Raw genomic sequence first — 16,998 nt, 5'->3', positions numbered from 1 at the left:
CCGCCGGCCCCTCGGTCCCCTCAGGGAGCGGTTGCCGTTGCCCCCCCTCCCCCCCGCGTCCCACTCACTTCGCGGCGCGCGCTCCCCTCCGCTCCGCGGCCGGCTTACGGGGAGGGGAGGGGGGACGGCGCTCCCTCCCGCCGGGAACGGAAACCCGCCCCTCGGCCAATCGCGTCCCGTCTTCTTCGACAAGAGCCCGGCTCGCAGGCCAATCGCGAGCCGCCGTGTTCCGCAGCGCCCGGGCACCCTAGCGACCGCCGACGCCGGCGGCCGTTGCCATGGGCACGGGGACGCCACGGCCGGGCCCCCTCCCTGCGCGCAATAAAAAGAGGAAAAAGGCCGTAATTCAGTAGATTTTTATTGCTTTTACCAACTTTCTGAAACATTACAAAAGATAATTTTATTCTAGCGGTAATTAAAACAACAAAGGCTGGATCTTTCACATTAAAGACAAGACCAAGAGTCATGATTTCTGTATAAACTGAATATTGATTCTACATTTGGAATAATGTTTTCATTTGCTTTGGATTTTGTTATGAAGTAAGAAAACACCATTGCAATTAGAAAAGCAGTCATAAAAAATTCGAACCGTACAGTATGTAATCACATTTCAAAGAATCAGTATTAAAATCAAAATTGTAGTTCAGCTACAGATGCTGAACCCTGGAAGACACCTTTGCACAGGAGTATCAGCAACAATAGAAAGAAAAGTAGTATAAACGATGTGTCTTGCCAATAAAATCATTTAGAAAAGTATCAATTTTCAAACTCATTCATTATTCCAAATAAACATCAACAGATACTAAATTCAATACGAAAGTGTCTTTAGATTAACTTCAATGCCAACTAAGAAGTCCTATAAGTTTTCACTAAAAATGTTACAAATAAAATCGACTTAAAATTACTGAGCAATTTGCTTTATTTATAGCACTACTTTTATGCTGACTCAAAGCTGTGTTGCCTCTAGTCTTAAAATTTGCCGTAAAATAAATTACTGTTGGTATAAACAAAGTATTTCACACATTTGTACTGTACTGGATAATGAACTTGATCTAGATGAGTAATTAAAACATTACTAATCACATGAAGCAAAAAGAAAACTAAAATCATTGTGGTGCTCATCTAACAGACTACGTTTGTGAACTGAAAAATCATGAACCATTTATCGTACGATGTATGGAAACGTATGTACAAGACAACCCTTCAGAACGGCGCAGGCTCCGCGACGTGACACCTTTGTTACAGATATATTTTACAGCCTGTCGAACCTGCCTTTGCAAAGGGCACAAATTAGGAAGCTCCCATATAAAGACAGAGCTGCAGGGGAAGCAAATGGTTAAGTTACAGGAGAACTTTCATTAAATGGAGAAAAAAATGGCCAAGATATTTGGTTGAAAAACCTCCACTAGGGCACCAAATTCTACCCTAACAGGTTTTATGATGACAAACTTGGCAATTTGGAACATTTCACTGAATAACCTTATGTTACAGCTGCAAGATTAACCTAGGAAGAAAGTATAATTAACTTGGGCATATGTAAACACAATGAAAAGCATGTCGTCGTAATACACATGAAAATACTAAGAATGAGTTTTGTAGAATATAATTTAAACACGAGACTGCGTTTTTAGTGAAATATTTTAGACGATAATTTAAACGGAGTGGTCAAAATTAAGACCTACACTTTATGTAAACATTCATATTTATAAATAAATTAGAAAAGAAAAAAAAGAAACGAGGGAAAAAAAAAAAAAAAGAGGGACTTCCTGAGGTGGCTCTGCAGCCAGATACACAGTAGCACTAAGCTCCATTCCTGGAAACCAAGGCATCTAAAAAAAAGTGCAGGGGTGTTTTATTTTCCTCTGACTGTTGGAATGGAAATACATTGGCGTAGTTTTTACAGGGCTTAACCCCTATTAAAAAAAAAAAAAAAAAAATCAGTGCACAGCAATTATCACTGCTCCTTTGCATCCGTTAAGGCAAAATGTCTATCTACCTACAGTAAACTACATCCTTAGCAGTTTAATACTATGTGTGATTTTAAAGCAGAGAAGGTGTAAAATGAGCAGCGAATCACTTCACCATAGATTATCAATGGGGTTTTATGCACTTAATAACCAGATCTTCTTCTATTCATATGGGAAAAAAGTGCAAGTTTAACGTGCTACTGACCAAGAACACTGGAACTGAAGGTCACTGTAAACTGCTTTGCAAGTTGTGGTATTTCTGGCACTGATTAAAATATCTACACAATTAAAATTAAATAAATACTGTGATTAGATTTGTGGGGCTTTGGTTTTGTTTCCTTTCAACTTTACTAGAAAAATACCCTCTTCCTGTAATGTTGACCAAAACTTAACCCTTCTGAAGTAGAAGCCAGATACAAGATGTGCAGCACCTGGGAACCCTGATTTCCAACATTAGAGAGTCTTAAAAAAAAAATATCGAAGAGGCTTATTATAATTTTTTGGGTCTTTGGAAATTGTTGTAGGACTGTGAACTGGAAGTGTAAAATACTACTGGGAGGACTGGTAGAAAGGTAATATATTCTGGATGACGCTACGTAAACTGCCAAAATATCTTCCCTCTTTGATTCAGCAAGAGCTACTTAGTAGTCAACAACTGACACACAGATGTATACTTTATTACTTCTTTTTAAAATAATGCAGAAAGTTTTTGGAAACCATCTGCTCTAGTTTCACTGTATCTCAGTTTGACTAGAGGGAAAACATGGGTATTTTCTGAAAGAGCACCTACTCATGCTAAGGCACAAGCTACACTATTGTCTAGGAATAAAGGAACGTGTATACAGGTCATTACACACTATTAGTCAAATTGGTAATGCAGACCTCACTTGCTGTGCCACTGACCTGAGCCTTTGTTATGACAGTTTGGATAGCATTATTTGTATTGCTGTACACTATGATTTACTTTCTTTAAACTGCCTTCTCAGAATTCAGCCAAATGAAAAAAGAAAAGGAAAAAAAAGAACAACATTATTTAATTACATTACATTTAAAGGGAACAGTATCAGTCCATCTAACTTAAACGCTATTTTAAAATGTTTCTATTTATTCCCACTGATTGCTTTACTTTCGTAATACAGATTATCTTCTCTCCAAGTGACATTTGGCTGAAGAGCACCAAAATTCCACCTCAAGTAGTACTTTCAGATGAACTCTGCCCTCCTCCAGAATCAGCTCCTTTTGCAGTTGTTGAGAATTTTACCACGTGGCCCATGGTATAACTCTCAACTTTGCCAAAAGCAGAATTAAGCAAACAGCATCTTCTAATTTTAAATGAGCACAGATTCTAATTAAAGCCACTGTAATACATCCAGAAAGGGCTGGTGGCAATTCAGAATGTAAAGAGATCATTTCAGAAATTAAAGCCAAAAAACTAAGGCGTAAGGCAAAAAAAATATTAAAAATGGAAATTGCGCAGGTAAGTGATCAAGATTTACATTTATACATAAAATTCTCATTATTTCAAATATTATAATGCTAAACACTAGAACTTGAAAATTTAAGTACAATAAATGCACTGACTGCGTCTTTATCACTGAGCCCCCCAAAATCCCATTTACTTTAATAAATGAATATTTACTTAAATTCATCTTACAAGATAAAAATTCTTACTAATTAAAATAAATAAAATGTTTAAAAATAAGTTGGTGTGCTATCATATATGCCCCTTACAATGGAGAAGATCAGAACTGTACACACAAATACCACAAGCAATTTGTAATCCATAAAATAATACTGATCAAAAATCTATTACAGAATTAAACTACAGCTAATTTAATCAAATACACAGTAAATTTAAAATTAATTAAGCAAGAAATACATTTGATGAGGACATGAAATACTCTAAAGTTTCAGTCTTAAAGCTAAGTAAATCAGACTCAAAGTTGATGGGAAAATGTAAGTAAAAACAGGAACCAAAGAATTCAAAAGTACTAGTGTGGTAAGTATGTATAATTTCCCATAGACCAAATTGCTGTTGGTAAATCCAATTTATATTGTGTAAACATGGATTGTCCAGGATGACAAATACTGACTCGGGACTGTCAGTACAATTACTGCACTCATACTGCTACTGGATAACAATTTAAAAATCAAGAGTGAATTTAAAAAAAAAAAAGGGGGTAGCAGAACAGGGTTTTTATATATATTTTAAAGATTAACTAACCACCTGACTTAGGGCTCTAGGCCACTTCCATAAAATAGGAGAGAGACAGAATCCAGAAAACACCAGCATGTAGTGGAGACATAAAACACAGTAGTTCTCGTCAACAGCACATTAATATTTGTTCTATGAAATCACGAAAAAGTATACCCTGCAAAAACAAGCAGTAACTGCCTGCATGGAAAACAAACTTCCGTAGCGCACATTATAAACAGAGGTATTGCAAAAATTTAAGCAATGTGGACCAGTAATTTTCAGCAAAAGCTGATTTAACTTTTATGCACATATTGATTATTGAAAATAATATGCATTCATTACAATCTTCCTATTTAAAAATGAAAATAAAATTTCCAATAAAATAAATAGCTGAAGTGTGATTACCACTCAACTTACTTGTAGGAAAATCTTCTCATTATGCAAGCATATCTACAGTGCCCTAAACAATGGCAGAATTAAATACATGTTGCTCCTGAAATTGGAAATCACACTTCAATGGTATAATATCCTGCAGTGATATATACACACACACACACAAATACACGCAGTTCCCCTTGGTTCAGTACTATAACGATGTTTCAGCATCCACGTATTTCACAACAGGTGCCTCTTCCACATTTATTTTCACACTTTCTGGTTTTTCAGGGCTGTTTGAAAGCAAAGAGGAAAGTGAAAGGTTTAGTTCACTTTAGTAAAGGTTAACTCTCAAACATTTTATACTTAACGAACACTGAAAGTGTTTTATGTAAAGATACTTTTATAATGATGCATTTCTATCACATTCTAGTAATTGTTACTACTCACAGGAACAGTACAAGCTTAAAGAGAGAAATCACCGAGATCTCACCTATAAATACCATTTCTGGTCCCACTGCTCTTATTGATTTGAAATTGTTTTGCAAAGCATCTTTTGAAAAAACAAACAAAACCAAAATTCACAAAAATGTCTAGTTAAAAATACTCAAAAATACATAACAAGCAATAGTATTAATACTGTTTAATTATTGGTCAGGGAAACAATTTTGTTCACAAGACAAGACTGGGAAAACATTTCAGTCCCTTCAAAATGGGGAACAACACTTAACAAGAGTAGAGGACAGTTAGAAATCCACTTAAGTCTCCATTCAAGTGGAAGACCCTAAAGACAACTGTCTGGCTGGCACCCAAACAACTGACACTTTTAGGGAGGCAGGCACTGAACAGTGGCTTATGCAAGGATAGAAAGGAACATCCCGAGGTAGTCGCAGGACAGAAGAGGAGAAATTGGAACAGCGTAAGAGGGAGGATTCTCTAGGCATGCATTTTATAAGTGACAAAACATCTGTGAAGTTGCTCTTTAAGGGAAAAAAAAAAAGTGTACTAGAAATTCATGCAAATAGAATTCCGGGATTCCTTAGAAAATATAAGTGTGCCTGGACTCCGCAGAGTCTATAAGATATGAGACACTGTGGAGGTAGGAAGAAAAAGCAAACTGGATCAGTTTGGAAAATACAAACAAATCTAAAAAATATTTTTTTTAAAAGTACGATTTTTAAGTAATAATGGCAACCCACACAACATGTCATCTGGAATTCCAAAAGACATTGGTTGCTTCAAACTGCATCCTATTTGAAACCTATAAATTTGAAAACAGCAGTGCCTATAGAACCATTTTTACCACAGCACTAAACATCTGTCCATGCTATCAGATGAAGACTGTTACACAGAAAAACCTGAAGAGAACCGAGATGAAAAATTTAATGGGAATTATTTTTGACTGAGCAGTGATGACATCTCTAAATCTCTCCAGCACTCACTATACAAGAAAGGGTAGCAAATACCTCGAAACAACAACCAATTCATTGAGTTAAGGCTCAAGGAGGTCCTGCCTCCTAACATCTTCCAGATTCATGCGATTATCAGATTGCCTCTTGAAAGAGCTAGTGTCCATCACCAATGTTTTTTATTTTCAATTTGTAATTTTAGCAAGCTCCCTTCCAAGATGCAATTTTTACCATACTGATCTCAAGTGGGGCATGTTATGGAATCAAAGGGAAACATCTTATAGCAAAATATAAAAAACAGATGGAATACTGAATATGACCTAAGTAGACCAAAAAACATTCCAAACTGGTCAGAGGCCTAATTCACTAGTGCTGCATATAACTCTATTCTAATTTAACCTACTCAGGAAACAGGAAAGCACAAGATGGAGTTGTACTAAGTTCTAACTGCCTGAAAACGAAATCTATAAATTTTAGTTCTTCTGGAAAGAGAAGTATGGGTCTGTATCTCTTCAAGCCTTATATGCCCAATGACTATAGATAATGTACCAGAAGCGTCCACAAATTCTGTAACAGGTTTCTCAGAACTTTGCATGAAAGGAATTAAACAATTAAAATACGAGGGTATACTGACACACACATTCTGTTATCTATCTATTGCCTCTGGTATCTATCTTCCTAACAGTCTAGCTTGTGTGGTACTAGAGTTTTTTAAAGGGTTAAAAACATTTATTTAAATATTTTTAAATGTTTAAATAATACAGGCTGAAGATTTGCTGAAAATTGTGCCTGTAGTAATGAGTCTCCAGCTTTTCCTATTACAATACCTCCAAGTTGTCTCCTTGTCTCCTCTTTCACCATTGGTTGACCTACTGTCTGGGCAAAACAAAGCGTATTTCCATGCCTATTTTGGAGCAATGCACACGCTGAATAAACACATGGTATACAAGTGCTAAGTGGCCAACCACTACTGCTGTTTCTATGATGGAAGCTGAACAGTACCCAATAGCTTGGATGATTATGTATGAATACTCCCTCACCAGAAACTCTTCCACCGAGATGTTATTTTACACAAAACTTGACAATTTCACATCTCTGAAGCCTGCCTGCCTTTGACAGATTTGGCTGAAAGGGATCAACCAAAAGAAGCTGCATTTACAGACAGCAGGACTGCATAAGGTTAGTTTTCCAAGTCAATTAGGCCAATTCTCCCCTCTTTCCTACATAGGAACTACTAAACAATAGTTGCACTGTGATGGAACAGTCCACAGATACCAGTCCCTATAAACTACAGGCTCTTCAGGAAGTTGGAGATATTCTATATGAATATTTGGTTTGTTCCCCTTGACAGATTCAGCCAGACAGGAAAGAAACTAGGATGAAACAGAATGATTCACTGCATACAGACTTTCTTGTTTGATAGGGAGCTGACTGGGAAAGAGGCACCTGGCCATCACAGAAGATGCGTGTCAGGTACAGGAAATGTTCATAGCACTGAGGACTCCTCATTTGTCTAGTACTTCATTCAAGTATATTTCACATCCAGTGAAGATAATATTTGAGCCAGGTTTAATTTTTAGAGATTAACAATGAGTCAGGGAAAAACAAACCAACCAACCAATCAACCCACCCACCCACAAAAACAGGGGGCAGACCCTAGGGCAGCATAAAGCAACAATGAAAGTGCTGGACTTACCTTTTATTCCCACTGGCATTTGTAACATTCAGGATCAAACAATTTCCATGCTCATATATATTCTAGTAAATCTTTTAGAAACCCTAAACCCATCAGAGTAGCGTACAATTGTATTAAGCAAATAAAGAGTAACTTTAAAGTTTTAATAATACATTCAGCAAAATAATTTTAATTGTTTATAGAAATTTTTTAACTTAAGAGTAAGGAGCAAAAAGTTAAGTTCAAATTCAAGTTCCTCAAAAGCAAAAAGTCAATGCAGATTTTACAAACCACATATGCTCATTTTTTTGAGATTGCATTTCAAGAAACACAAATACAGCTATTAGCTGCTAAACACAAGACCGTAGTTAGAAAATGCGTGAGTAATTATAGCTACCTCAGGTTAGGTCTGTTTACTTTGGCATTCTCAGTGCTCATGGCAAGAGCCTTCCACTGTGCAGTTTTGGCCATTTCGTCTGATATGTTTACAATTGAGGGATCAACGCTAAAGAACAAACATACTTTCTGGTTAGTATTCAATACCTTGCAACAACATTATATTTACTGTCACTCATCATTTACATCAGTTGTGCCTTCTTTCAATATTTACGCAGCCACAAGTTGAGTTCATCTCTTACAAATGTACTTCAACAAAAATTTGAAAACTTTACTCACTAGTGCTGCCTTAATCACATAACATCTTAAAACAGTATTTCACATAAGATACCACTAAAACATTGAGACTATTTGAGAGATACCTCGTTTCTAAATTACCTGTAACTTCAGAAAATTATTTTGCATGCCCAGAAATAATGAAATTAATCACACTGTTCCACTAAGCTTTTCATAAATTAGAATTATTTTAAGTTGTTTCCAGGAAATAATCAAGGGCAAAAGAGCAGATGTTAATAAAATTTTGAAAATGGTAACTCAGTTGAGATTTAAAACTAGTAAAAATCTAGAAATCCCAATTATCTAGACAGATTTCAAGGTAATTTTTTTCCTCCAGAGCCTTACTAGACATTTTTCAAGGTTTTTTTGCCACCATCCTCCCCAAGTCCTGCAGAAAGTAAGTTCGCCCTTACAGATGGTAAGCTTTCAAAACCTATTTCCCTCTTTGCCCTTCACACATTTATATGTACAGCAGACTTAGGTGCTGCCTGTAGATATGTCTTCTGTTCTGTTCCGTACTTAAGCTTCAGAATTTACCTCAGGGCATCTGTAAGAGTTCTTCAAATTGCATAGAAATCTTTCAAAGCCATTTTTCCTCAGGAATCCCCACAAGATACAAGACAGTGAAATATATAGTAAACACACATGCACACAGTCGATGACATCATAGTTCTACTGTGAGCGCAATTAGCAACTCAAATGTTTTTTAAAAAAGCTTTAGTATTTAGCATTTTCATTTGAGTTGCTAAAGTCTAATTAAGTCTGCTCTTACAGTAGACAATAGCACTCAACAGGAATATAATCCAAAAATCTGCCTATTCCCAACTCACATCAGGGTAGACCTGACACTACCCGAGATCCATAGGAAAGACAATTTTTAACCTAGGAACCCTTAGTATTAGAGAGGCAAAAAAGCTGGCAAGCTATTTATCTGTCACGTCTTCCAGGTGTGTGGAACAGTTCTCGAATACCTGGCAACTAAGGTGAATACATCCCCAGTAAGGGAGATGCATACTGAGACAAAACACCTTCCAGTGCTGAAGGAACTTTCCATCAGTGAAATTCCAGCACTGTAACCCTATTCTGTAACTACCCTATAACCCTATACTGTAACCAGTAACCCTATCCTCACATTTACTTTCAGAAAATGACCTTTTAAAGTAAAAAATGTCTGCCTGTAAAAAGTTCTTTTATATCACAGAAATTACAGACTTTAGCCCTCACTTAAATAAACCATCACAGAACTGCATACTTATTTCTGAAAAATCCAAGTGGCTGGTAAACACACGGCTCAACTGATGCCATTAGTTGCTTAATACTCAGTTATTTCATGCACAGTAACACACAAATATTCCACAAAAACTGACCAAGGAAGCTTCTTCACCTTGAGTACAGCTGGTTGAAATTGAGTCATCTGATCTGTTCAAGATGGTCATGTAAATTTATAATTAAGATGCAGTTTAAAGAACAATGCAACATAAAAATGCTACTATAGCACCATGAGATACACCTTCATACTTCCTAATCATGGCTGAGTTACAAGCTTGGGAAAAAAAACTAATTCAACTCATGTACAATCAACTTCATATAAAGCAAATTACAGCACGTGATACAAAAACTCTTAAAAGACCAATATTTCATTATACCTGTATTTTAAGGTTTTTACAGGAAAATCCAAATTTGCTTCTCCATATGCAAGGTGTACACTTTCATTGTCCCCTGTATGAAGCATTCTCTCTGCTTCCTGTAAATTTCAAGTGAAGAGTTTTTTTATAAAATCACTCACACAGCATAAATCAAAGAAGTATCTCACGCTGACAGTTAATTTCCATAGGGGTAAGGGGAATGTCCCTGTAAGCACTGGAATTGAATGCAGGAGATATAGTTTGAGACCTTTTTTCTTACGAGTGTTTTCCATAGGGGTAGGGGGAGGTGAAGGAGAGGGTTACAAGTTTTGTAAGGAATTCAGATAGCTGGTGTACAGTTAGGTAAGACTTTTATGGAGAAGTTATACATGCTATAATACTGTATTATTGGTAATTAGCAGTTGGTTTTAACTACAGGTCTGCAAACACAAACAAGCAAAATGTCCCTGGTACTCTGAAGAGTTTTGTGATTTATTTAAGCAGGGTAAAGATCCCTGCTCCACTGCTTTTCTCTCCCTCTCCCATTTCTCTCCTTCTAACCTGATGAAAGACAAAGAAAACAACATTTTGTGCTAAAACCTGCTTTTTTTCCCCACTTTGCTTGCTAATTTTAATCACAAATAAGAGTCATAGTTCACAATAGCATCATTGAAAGAGTGACTCTTCCTTAACTTAATTGACAGTAATACTTCCTCTAGCATTACATCTCATTAGTAAAGAATTTCAAAATGTGTATTTGGTATCTACAGTCATATGCTCAGGCCACTTAAAATTCTTTTAAGTCTCACTGAGTATTTTTTAGTAATTTACAACGTGCTTAGTTTGATTGTTTTCACACTTACTGCTTTCTCTTTTTTCTTTTTGTCATCTTCTTTCTTCTTTTTACTTTCTGGCATAAGATCATCAAGCCAGCTAAGCTCTCTTTTGGTGAAACATAAATCCATGAGCTTGCGAATGAACACTAATGCTAGAACCTTAGGGGAACCATAAATGAAATCATTTATATTAAACAACTTAAATGAACAAAAACGCAGGCACACTTTCAGTACATTCAGAATCTTTATCTGAAGCCCTTCTTTGCAGTACTAGTCTTATCTTACCACAAAGTTAAATAATTTCCACTTTCAATAGCAATTCACAACTGAATTCCTTATTTTCAGGAAACGAAAAGTCCTTGTGTTTCAAAAGTGAAGTACTACGGGTTCTTTTATTTCTTTCCCACTCCCTTCTTTCTTAAGGCAGCAAATATGTTCTGAAGAGATCCTGGATGATGCACATACTCTCGGAAAATTATTAACTTGTGAAACAGAAAACTTACCATCATAGGGAAAACAACAGCAGCTGCAGAGGCTTTAATCACCCACAAGAGAACTAGACAAGTGAGCTGAACAACTGTAAAGATATGGACCTTCCAGAGCGGCACATAACGTAGATAAATCAGGTCAGGCTGATGTTTGGCAGGCATTCCAAACAGTTTTATACGGTCAAAAAACTGCATTGAAAAATAAATCATCCTTCAGTTAATTATTTTCTTCCCCTCCAGGAGGAAATAAACGTTTTTAAGGGACTCCAGAAACATATGTTAATCCCAAATAAAATGCTAATGAAGTACACTGAACATTCAGAGGAGTGGGGCGGATGGCTGTTTTGTTAGGTTCCCCACCCACCCCACCCCCTCCATTACTAACTACAAAATTTCAGAAAATTTATTTCTCAGCTACACTACCGAAAGAATAACTGCAAAAGAACTGATAAGTGAAAGCACAACACAACAAGAACAAATAGCTGAATATGACAGACAGGAAATTATCCTACATACTATTCAGACAATATGGACTGGCTTTATTGTTGCTCACGAAGTAATGTGTTACAGTTTCCTTTTCACTTAGTGTTAAATAAAAGCAAATTGCTCATCAAAATCAGACTTTACCTGAATGCCTTTTAATGAAGATACTCCCATGTAAAGAAAGACACCATACAAAACTGGCATTGGAATAAACTGGGGAGGAAAACACACCCACACAGTTACTCGTGGAACCAACATCACATAACACTGCAGTCCATATCAGTGAAAGACATGGACCAAGTTATTCTTTTACTTTATATTTTACTTAAGTGAAATCTGTCAAAGCTGAGGCTCTTTATTTATAGAGAAAATGTATGCATCATTAAGCAGCCAAAAAATCTAGAGCTAACAAGACTACCAGCAGGATTAAAATGTAGTTCCTTCTTGACTGCCCATTCATTCAATTTTCTGGGTTGCAACCACGATTTCAATTAATGCTAAGTATAGTGCTTTATGTTGCTATCTGATAGGAACTGTAGCGAGACTATCAACTTCATGAAACTGCCATATGAAGTTTTACTTTTGATCACTAATCTTGCATTTCCGGAGCAGACAAAACAAAAATCCCATGAGAGCTACTGAGGTATGAAAATCTGCTCACTATTCAGGGCTAAAATTTTGCTCCAGTAAGATCAATTTAAAGCTTACTAAGATAATGAAGCTGTCCGCTAATTTCAGCAGCACTTGCATCAAACCTCTGCAGCCTACACAAAGCAAGCAGGGCTTTCTTCGCTCCTGAATTCATGAAACTTCTGAGTAAAGGACAGCCAAGATACAGTTCAAAATCTTAATAAAAACTGCTGCTATCAAGCCTGAACAAAAGCCTTTAGTGAAACTTAAATACCGTAGAATAAAACTATGCCTTAAGGATTCGTTACTGCATATCTATGTGTTATGTACATATATATATATATATAAAAAAAAAGCTAGTGTCCTCACTGCAAGCTCTATAATTTGACATGCTAGTACTTCATTTATGTTAACTCCTACTGCATTAGATCAGTATAAATCCATACACAGAACAAAAGCACAGCAACCTACAGATGCACGGCTTTATTCTCCTTCCTTTTTTTCCAACAGCAGCAGCCATTCACATTGAAAAAGAAGAACATTTCATAAAGAGCAAATAGTAATAATTCCTATTACCCTCGGTTCCATAAAAAATAAAAGTATTAGTTTCTAAGAATCAGCTGTTAAAACATGGGGTAAACATCACTTCAGCCATCAGCACCTTTATATTTTGTTTTTGAGCAACAATAAATCTATTTCAGTATTTCTGCTTTTGATTCTGATCATGTGCATTATACAGCTGAGCTCTTGGTAGCTTTTCAACCAGAGATGGTCAAATCTGGGGCCTACAGGAGAGATGGGGAGGGACTCTTTATCAGAGACTGTGGCGATGCAGCTCTGAGGAGAAGGACCTGGGGGTCCTGGTAGACAGCAAATTATCCATGAGCCAGCAGTGTGCCCTTGTCGCCAAGAAGGCCAATGGCATCCTGGGCTGCATAGGGAAGACTGTGGCCAGTATGTCGAGGGAGTTCATTCTCCCCCTCTACTCTGCACTGGTGAGGCCACAACTGGAGTACTGTGTCCAGTTTTGGGCTCCCCAGTTCAAGAGGGACAGGGAACTACTGGAGCGAGTCCAGCGAAGGGCAACCAAGATGATTATGGGACTGGAGCACCTCCCTTATGAGGAAAAGCTGAAAGAGCTGGGACTCTTTAGCCTGGAGAAGAGAAGGTTGAGGGGGGACCTGATTAATGTTTACAAGTATCTAAAGGGTGGGTTTAAGGAGGACAGCGCCAGGCTCTTTTCAATGGTTCCCAGCGACAGGACAAGGGGCAATGGGCACAAGCTAGAACATAGGAAGTTCCGTTCAAATACACGGAAAAACTTCTTTACAGTGAGGGTGACAGAGCACTGGAACAGGCTGCCCAGGGAGGTTGTGGAGTCCCCTTCTCTGGAGATTTTCAAGACCCGCCTGGATGCAGCCCTGAGGGATGTGCTTTAGGCAATCCTGCTCTAGCAGGGGAGTTGGACTAGATGATCTCTAGAGGTCCCTTCCAACTCTGAAGATTCTGTGATTCCGTGATAGGATGAGGGGGTAGTGGTTTTAAACTCAAAGAGGGGAGATTTAGATTAGATATTAGAAAAAAATTCTTTACTGTGAGGATGGTGAGACACTGGAACAGGTTGCCCAGAGAAGCTGTGGATGCCCCATCCCTGGAAGTGTTCAAGGCCAGGCTGGATGGGGCTTTGAGCAGCCTGGTCTAGTGAGAGGTGTCCCTGCCCACGGCAGCGGGGTTGGAACTATAAGGAAACTTTAAGGTCCTTTCCAACCCAAACCATTCTATGATTCTATGAATACTCATTTTTCGTGACTGCAACTACCTTATTGTTTTCAGACCTTTACATTCTTTGACACATGCAAATGGTAAACTATTAAGAATTTATAACATGTAGTTTTAATTACTAAACTATAGTTGTGTGTTCATAGGTTTATTTCTTCCCATTATCTAAACTTAAACAGCCAGCAGAAGCTACTTTTTTGTGAAATGACTTGTGATCTGTCTTCAAACAGACTTTTATAAAGTTCTTTAAAGGTATCAGCAATTATGCAATTTATGCCATATCTGCTATTTTGGCAATAAAAAGACTTTTTTTTTTTTCATTTCTCCTTTTATCTATTGGATTTGAAACAACAAAGCAGAAGTTGAACAGATTTTATGCAAATCTGAGCAAAAAGCCAACTGAGCTGACTCATTTTCTTCCAATAAAGTCTTCAGAAGGGCACTATGGATTTAAGTTGAGAGACAAAGCGTAAACTGAGGGTACAATAGGACCTACAAAATCAGTATTACACTGTGATGACGCATAAGATAATCTTGACGCTTTAAACATCCAAGGAAGTTTAATAAACTGAAGATAAGAACTAGAAGTGAACGATCTGACGATCACTTTTTAAACCAGATGTTTTTGTTTCTTCTGCTACACTACTATTACTTCCTCTCAAGTAACTATATCTTTATCACACTCCTTTTCTCTCTCCATTTATGCACTCACCTAAAAACTACAGAAGAACTATTTTAGGTAACATAGACTTGAGAAACTAAAAGATAGCTGGCAAGAAAAATCAGGTAAAATAGACAAAGGTTGCTTTCTTCACTCCTCACTACATTTCTAGCTTGCTCAGATTCCATTTTCTTACATCTCCCCCCATCGTTTCTATTCAACTAACACCCGTTATTAAGAAAGCAATTCGAGAATGACTGGATGCGTATTTTACTTAACATAATAAAACTTACTAACATCATGAAACGCTAAATCACAGTATCAAAATCAAAAGCACAAAGAAAATACAAATATTTTGGAAAAATCTGTATTTTACCTTTAACACAGAAGTCATGAACACTGACAGCCCCATCAGGACAAAAATCATCAATCCTGTCACTCGTTGCTCCCGGATTCCCAAAAACTTTGGTTGCTCTCCTGGTGCTGAGCATTCAGATTCAACTTTCAGGCTGTTAACATGACTTATAGACAGGACAGTTGCAGCAACAAACCACGGTAAACCCATGATAGAACATATCCCCAACATAACACCAACCATGAGCAGATCAAGATGGTAACCACAGCCTTTCTGTAAAATTAAGCAAAGAAATAATTTAGTAAGTTTTCTATTTATCTGATATCATTATTTATAACGTAGCCGGTAAATAACTGATAACTACAAAAGTTAGATAATTTGAGAATGTCCACAAAATTATATTCATTCTTTATTAGTCAATACATAAATTTATTTAGTAGCTGTTGGTAATGTTTCACAGACTTGCAGGATGAATCCGATTTAAATAAGCTTGACTTACACGATGTTAGGGTTTTGTGAAAATGACTTTTACCTTCAGCTTATGCTCTTTCCTGTTTATAATAACAGCTGTTATTTGTTGATCCATGAAAATGAGAATGGTGCACAGTAAAGCAGGAACAGCAGCTATCAATAGTGTCCACCAAGGATTACTTCCAAGAGGATCTATGAACCATCCTCGGTCTTTTCGGGTGGGCTGAAAAAAACCAAAACATCAGCAATAAGAATTAAACAACTGAAAGAAAATGCAGGTTTTATTGCCACAAACAGCTGCAATGAACAGATCAACAGTCTCAAACACGTGTTTAGATTTTATTCCAATGCCTTTGACCAAAAGACTGACTTGGCTGTTATATGTGAACGTGACATTTACATGGAAAATTAAAACAAATGCATTCCATTCCTTCATTTTTGCACATTTGCACAAAAGAATGCTTCCTTTTCAGTGATATTATAATATAAAGCATAGTCTCTTCTGTCAGATGAGACATACGTCCAAAACAGAAAAGAGAGATTACTTCATCAACAACATTATAAGTAAAAAAGATAAAATTCTATTTCTACACAATTCCATTGTTCTACTGTATATGAAACTGTAAGCATTTAAAAAGTTAAGCTTTTAAAAGGTTTTATTTCTTACTTCAAATTTCTCTGGAACATGAAGCTTAGGAGAAGGTACTCCTACAAGATAGTCAATCAAAACCATGATTACTATGGTCAGAAATACTGCAAAGTCACTGATGGTAGAACGCACCTATAAAGAAAAGACTTGTATTAACTCTTGCTTTTTCATCATTAGAATTTGCTTGTATAGGAAGACAATTTTCTCCCCTATGAATAGTGAAGTCTGTTTATATCATACTACACCCCTGAACATTACATATATTTTCTCTTTTCATTTTAAAATTTAAGCTGCCTGCCAGAATAGCATGAAGTTGCAGAAGGAAAGCATTCTGTAAAACTCTTCATACCATTATGTCATTTAAAAGTCATCTACTGCAAGAAGTAAATTACTTAAAATAATGGCTTCCTCATCTTCCTATCCCCTCAATACTACCAGGAGGCTGGGCCGTCACAGCTAGGCTCTTGTAGATTAATTCAACAGCATCACTGAATTGTTCCGAAATCAATATTCGTACATTTGATGTTTTAATAGACAGGAGAGGCATAATTTGCAACATATTCAGGTTATCAAAGGTGACTTTATTAAACATTAGGAACACATTGTAGGAATAAGCTGAGTTTTATAGAAGATCTAACCGCTTTATTTTGGCTAGCAGAGGTTGTGTAAATCAGTCCAAGGATAATCATGATATTAGCCTGATTAGAAATAGTGATCTCCCGAGGA

General features: G+C 36.8%; 1 protein-coding gene across 8 annotated transcripts in view; it reads right to left on the bottom strand.

Annotated features, from left to right (window-relative positions):
* Positions 1-342: 342 nt before the first annotated feature.
* Positions 343-16,998, bottom strand: part of SLC4A7 (solute carrier family 4 member 7) — a 101,886-nt gene continuing 85,230 nt past the window's right edge. For 4 of the 8 annotated variants that reach the window (XM_054191057.1, XM_054191065.1, XM_054191059.1 and 1 more), the window contains 9 exons: positions 16,291-16,404; positions 15,685-15,846; positions 15,174-15,425; positions 11,872-11,940; positions 11,260-11,433; positions 10,784-10,915; positions 9,942-10,039; positions 8,021-8,128; positions 343-4,832 (listed from right to left, as the gene is read on the bottom strand). In XM_054191057.1, the coding sequence (XP_054047032.1) occupies positions 4,751-4,832; positions 8,021-8,128; positions 9,942-10,039; positions 10,784-10,915; positions 11,260-11,433; positions 11,872-11,940; positions 15,174-15,425; positions 15,685-15,846; positions 16,291-16,404 (1,191 nt within the window). In that variant the 3' untranslated portion in view covers positions 343-4,750. Of the gene's footprint in view, positions 4,833-5,032; positions 5,093-8,020; positions 8,129-9,662; positions 9,715-9,941; positions 10,040-10,783; positions 10,916-11,259; positions 11,434-11,871; positions 11,941-15,173; positions 15,426-15,684; positions 15,847-16,290; positions 16,405-16,998 lie in introns of those variants that run through there. The other 4 variants (XM_054191060.1, XM_054191061.1, XM_054191064.1 and 1 more) reach the window with 4 other exon arrangements.

The sequence above is a fragment of the Rissa tridactyla genome, chromosome 2 (genome assembly GCF_028500815.1).
Source record: "Rissa tridactyla isolate bRisTri1 chromosome 2, bRisTri1.patW.cur.20221130, whole genome shotgun sequence".
Classification (NCBI taxonomy): domain Eukaryota; kingdom Metazoa; phylum Chordata; class Aves; order Charadriiformes; family Laridae; genus Rissa; species Rissa tridactyla.
Note: the sequence above shows the minus strand (reverse complement) of the source record. Positions and strands in the feature narration are given on the sequence as shown.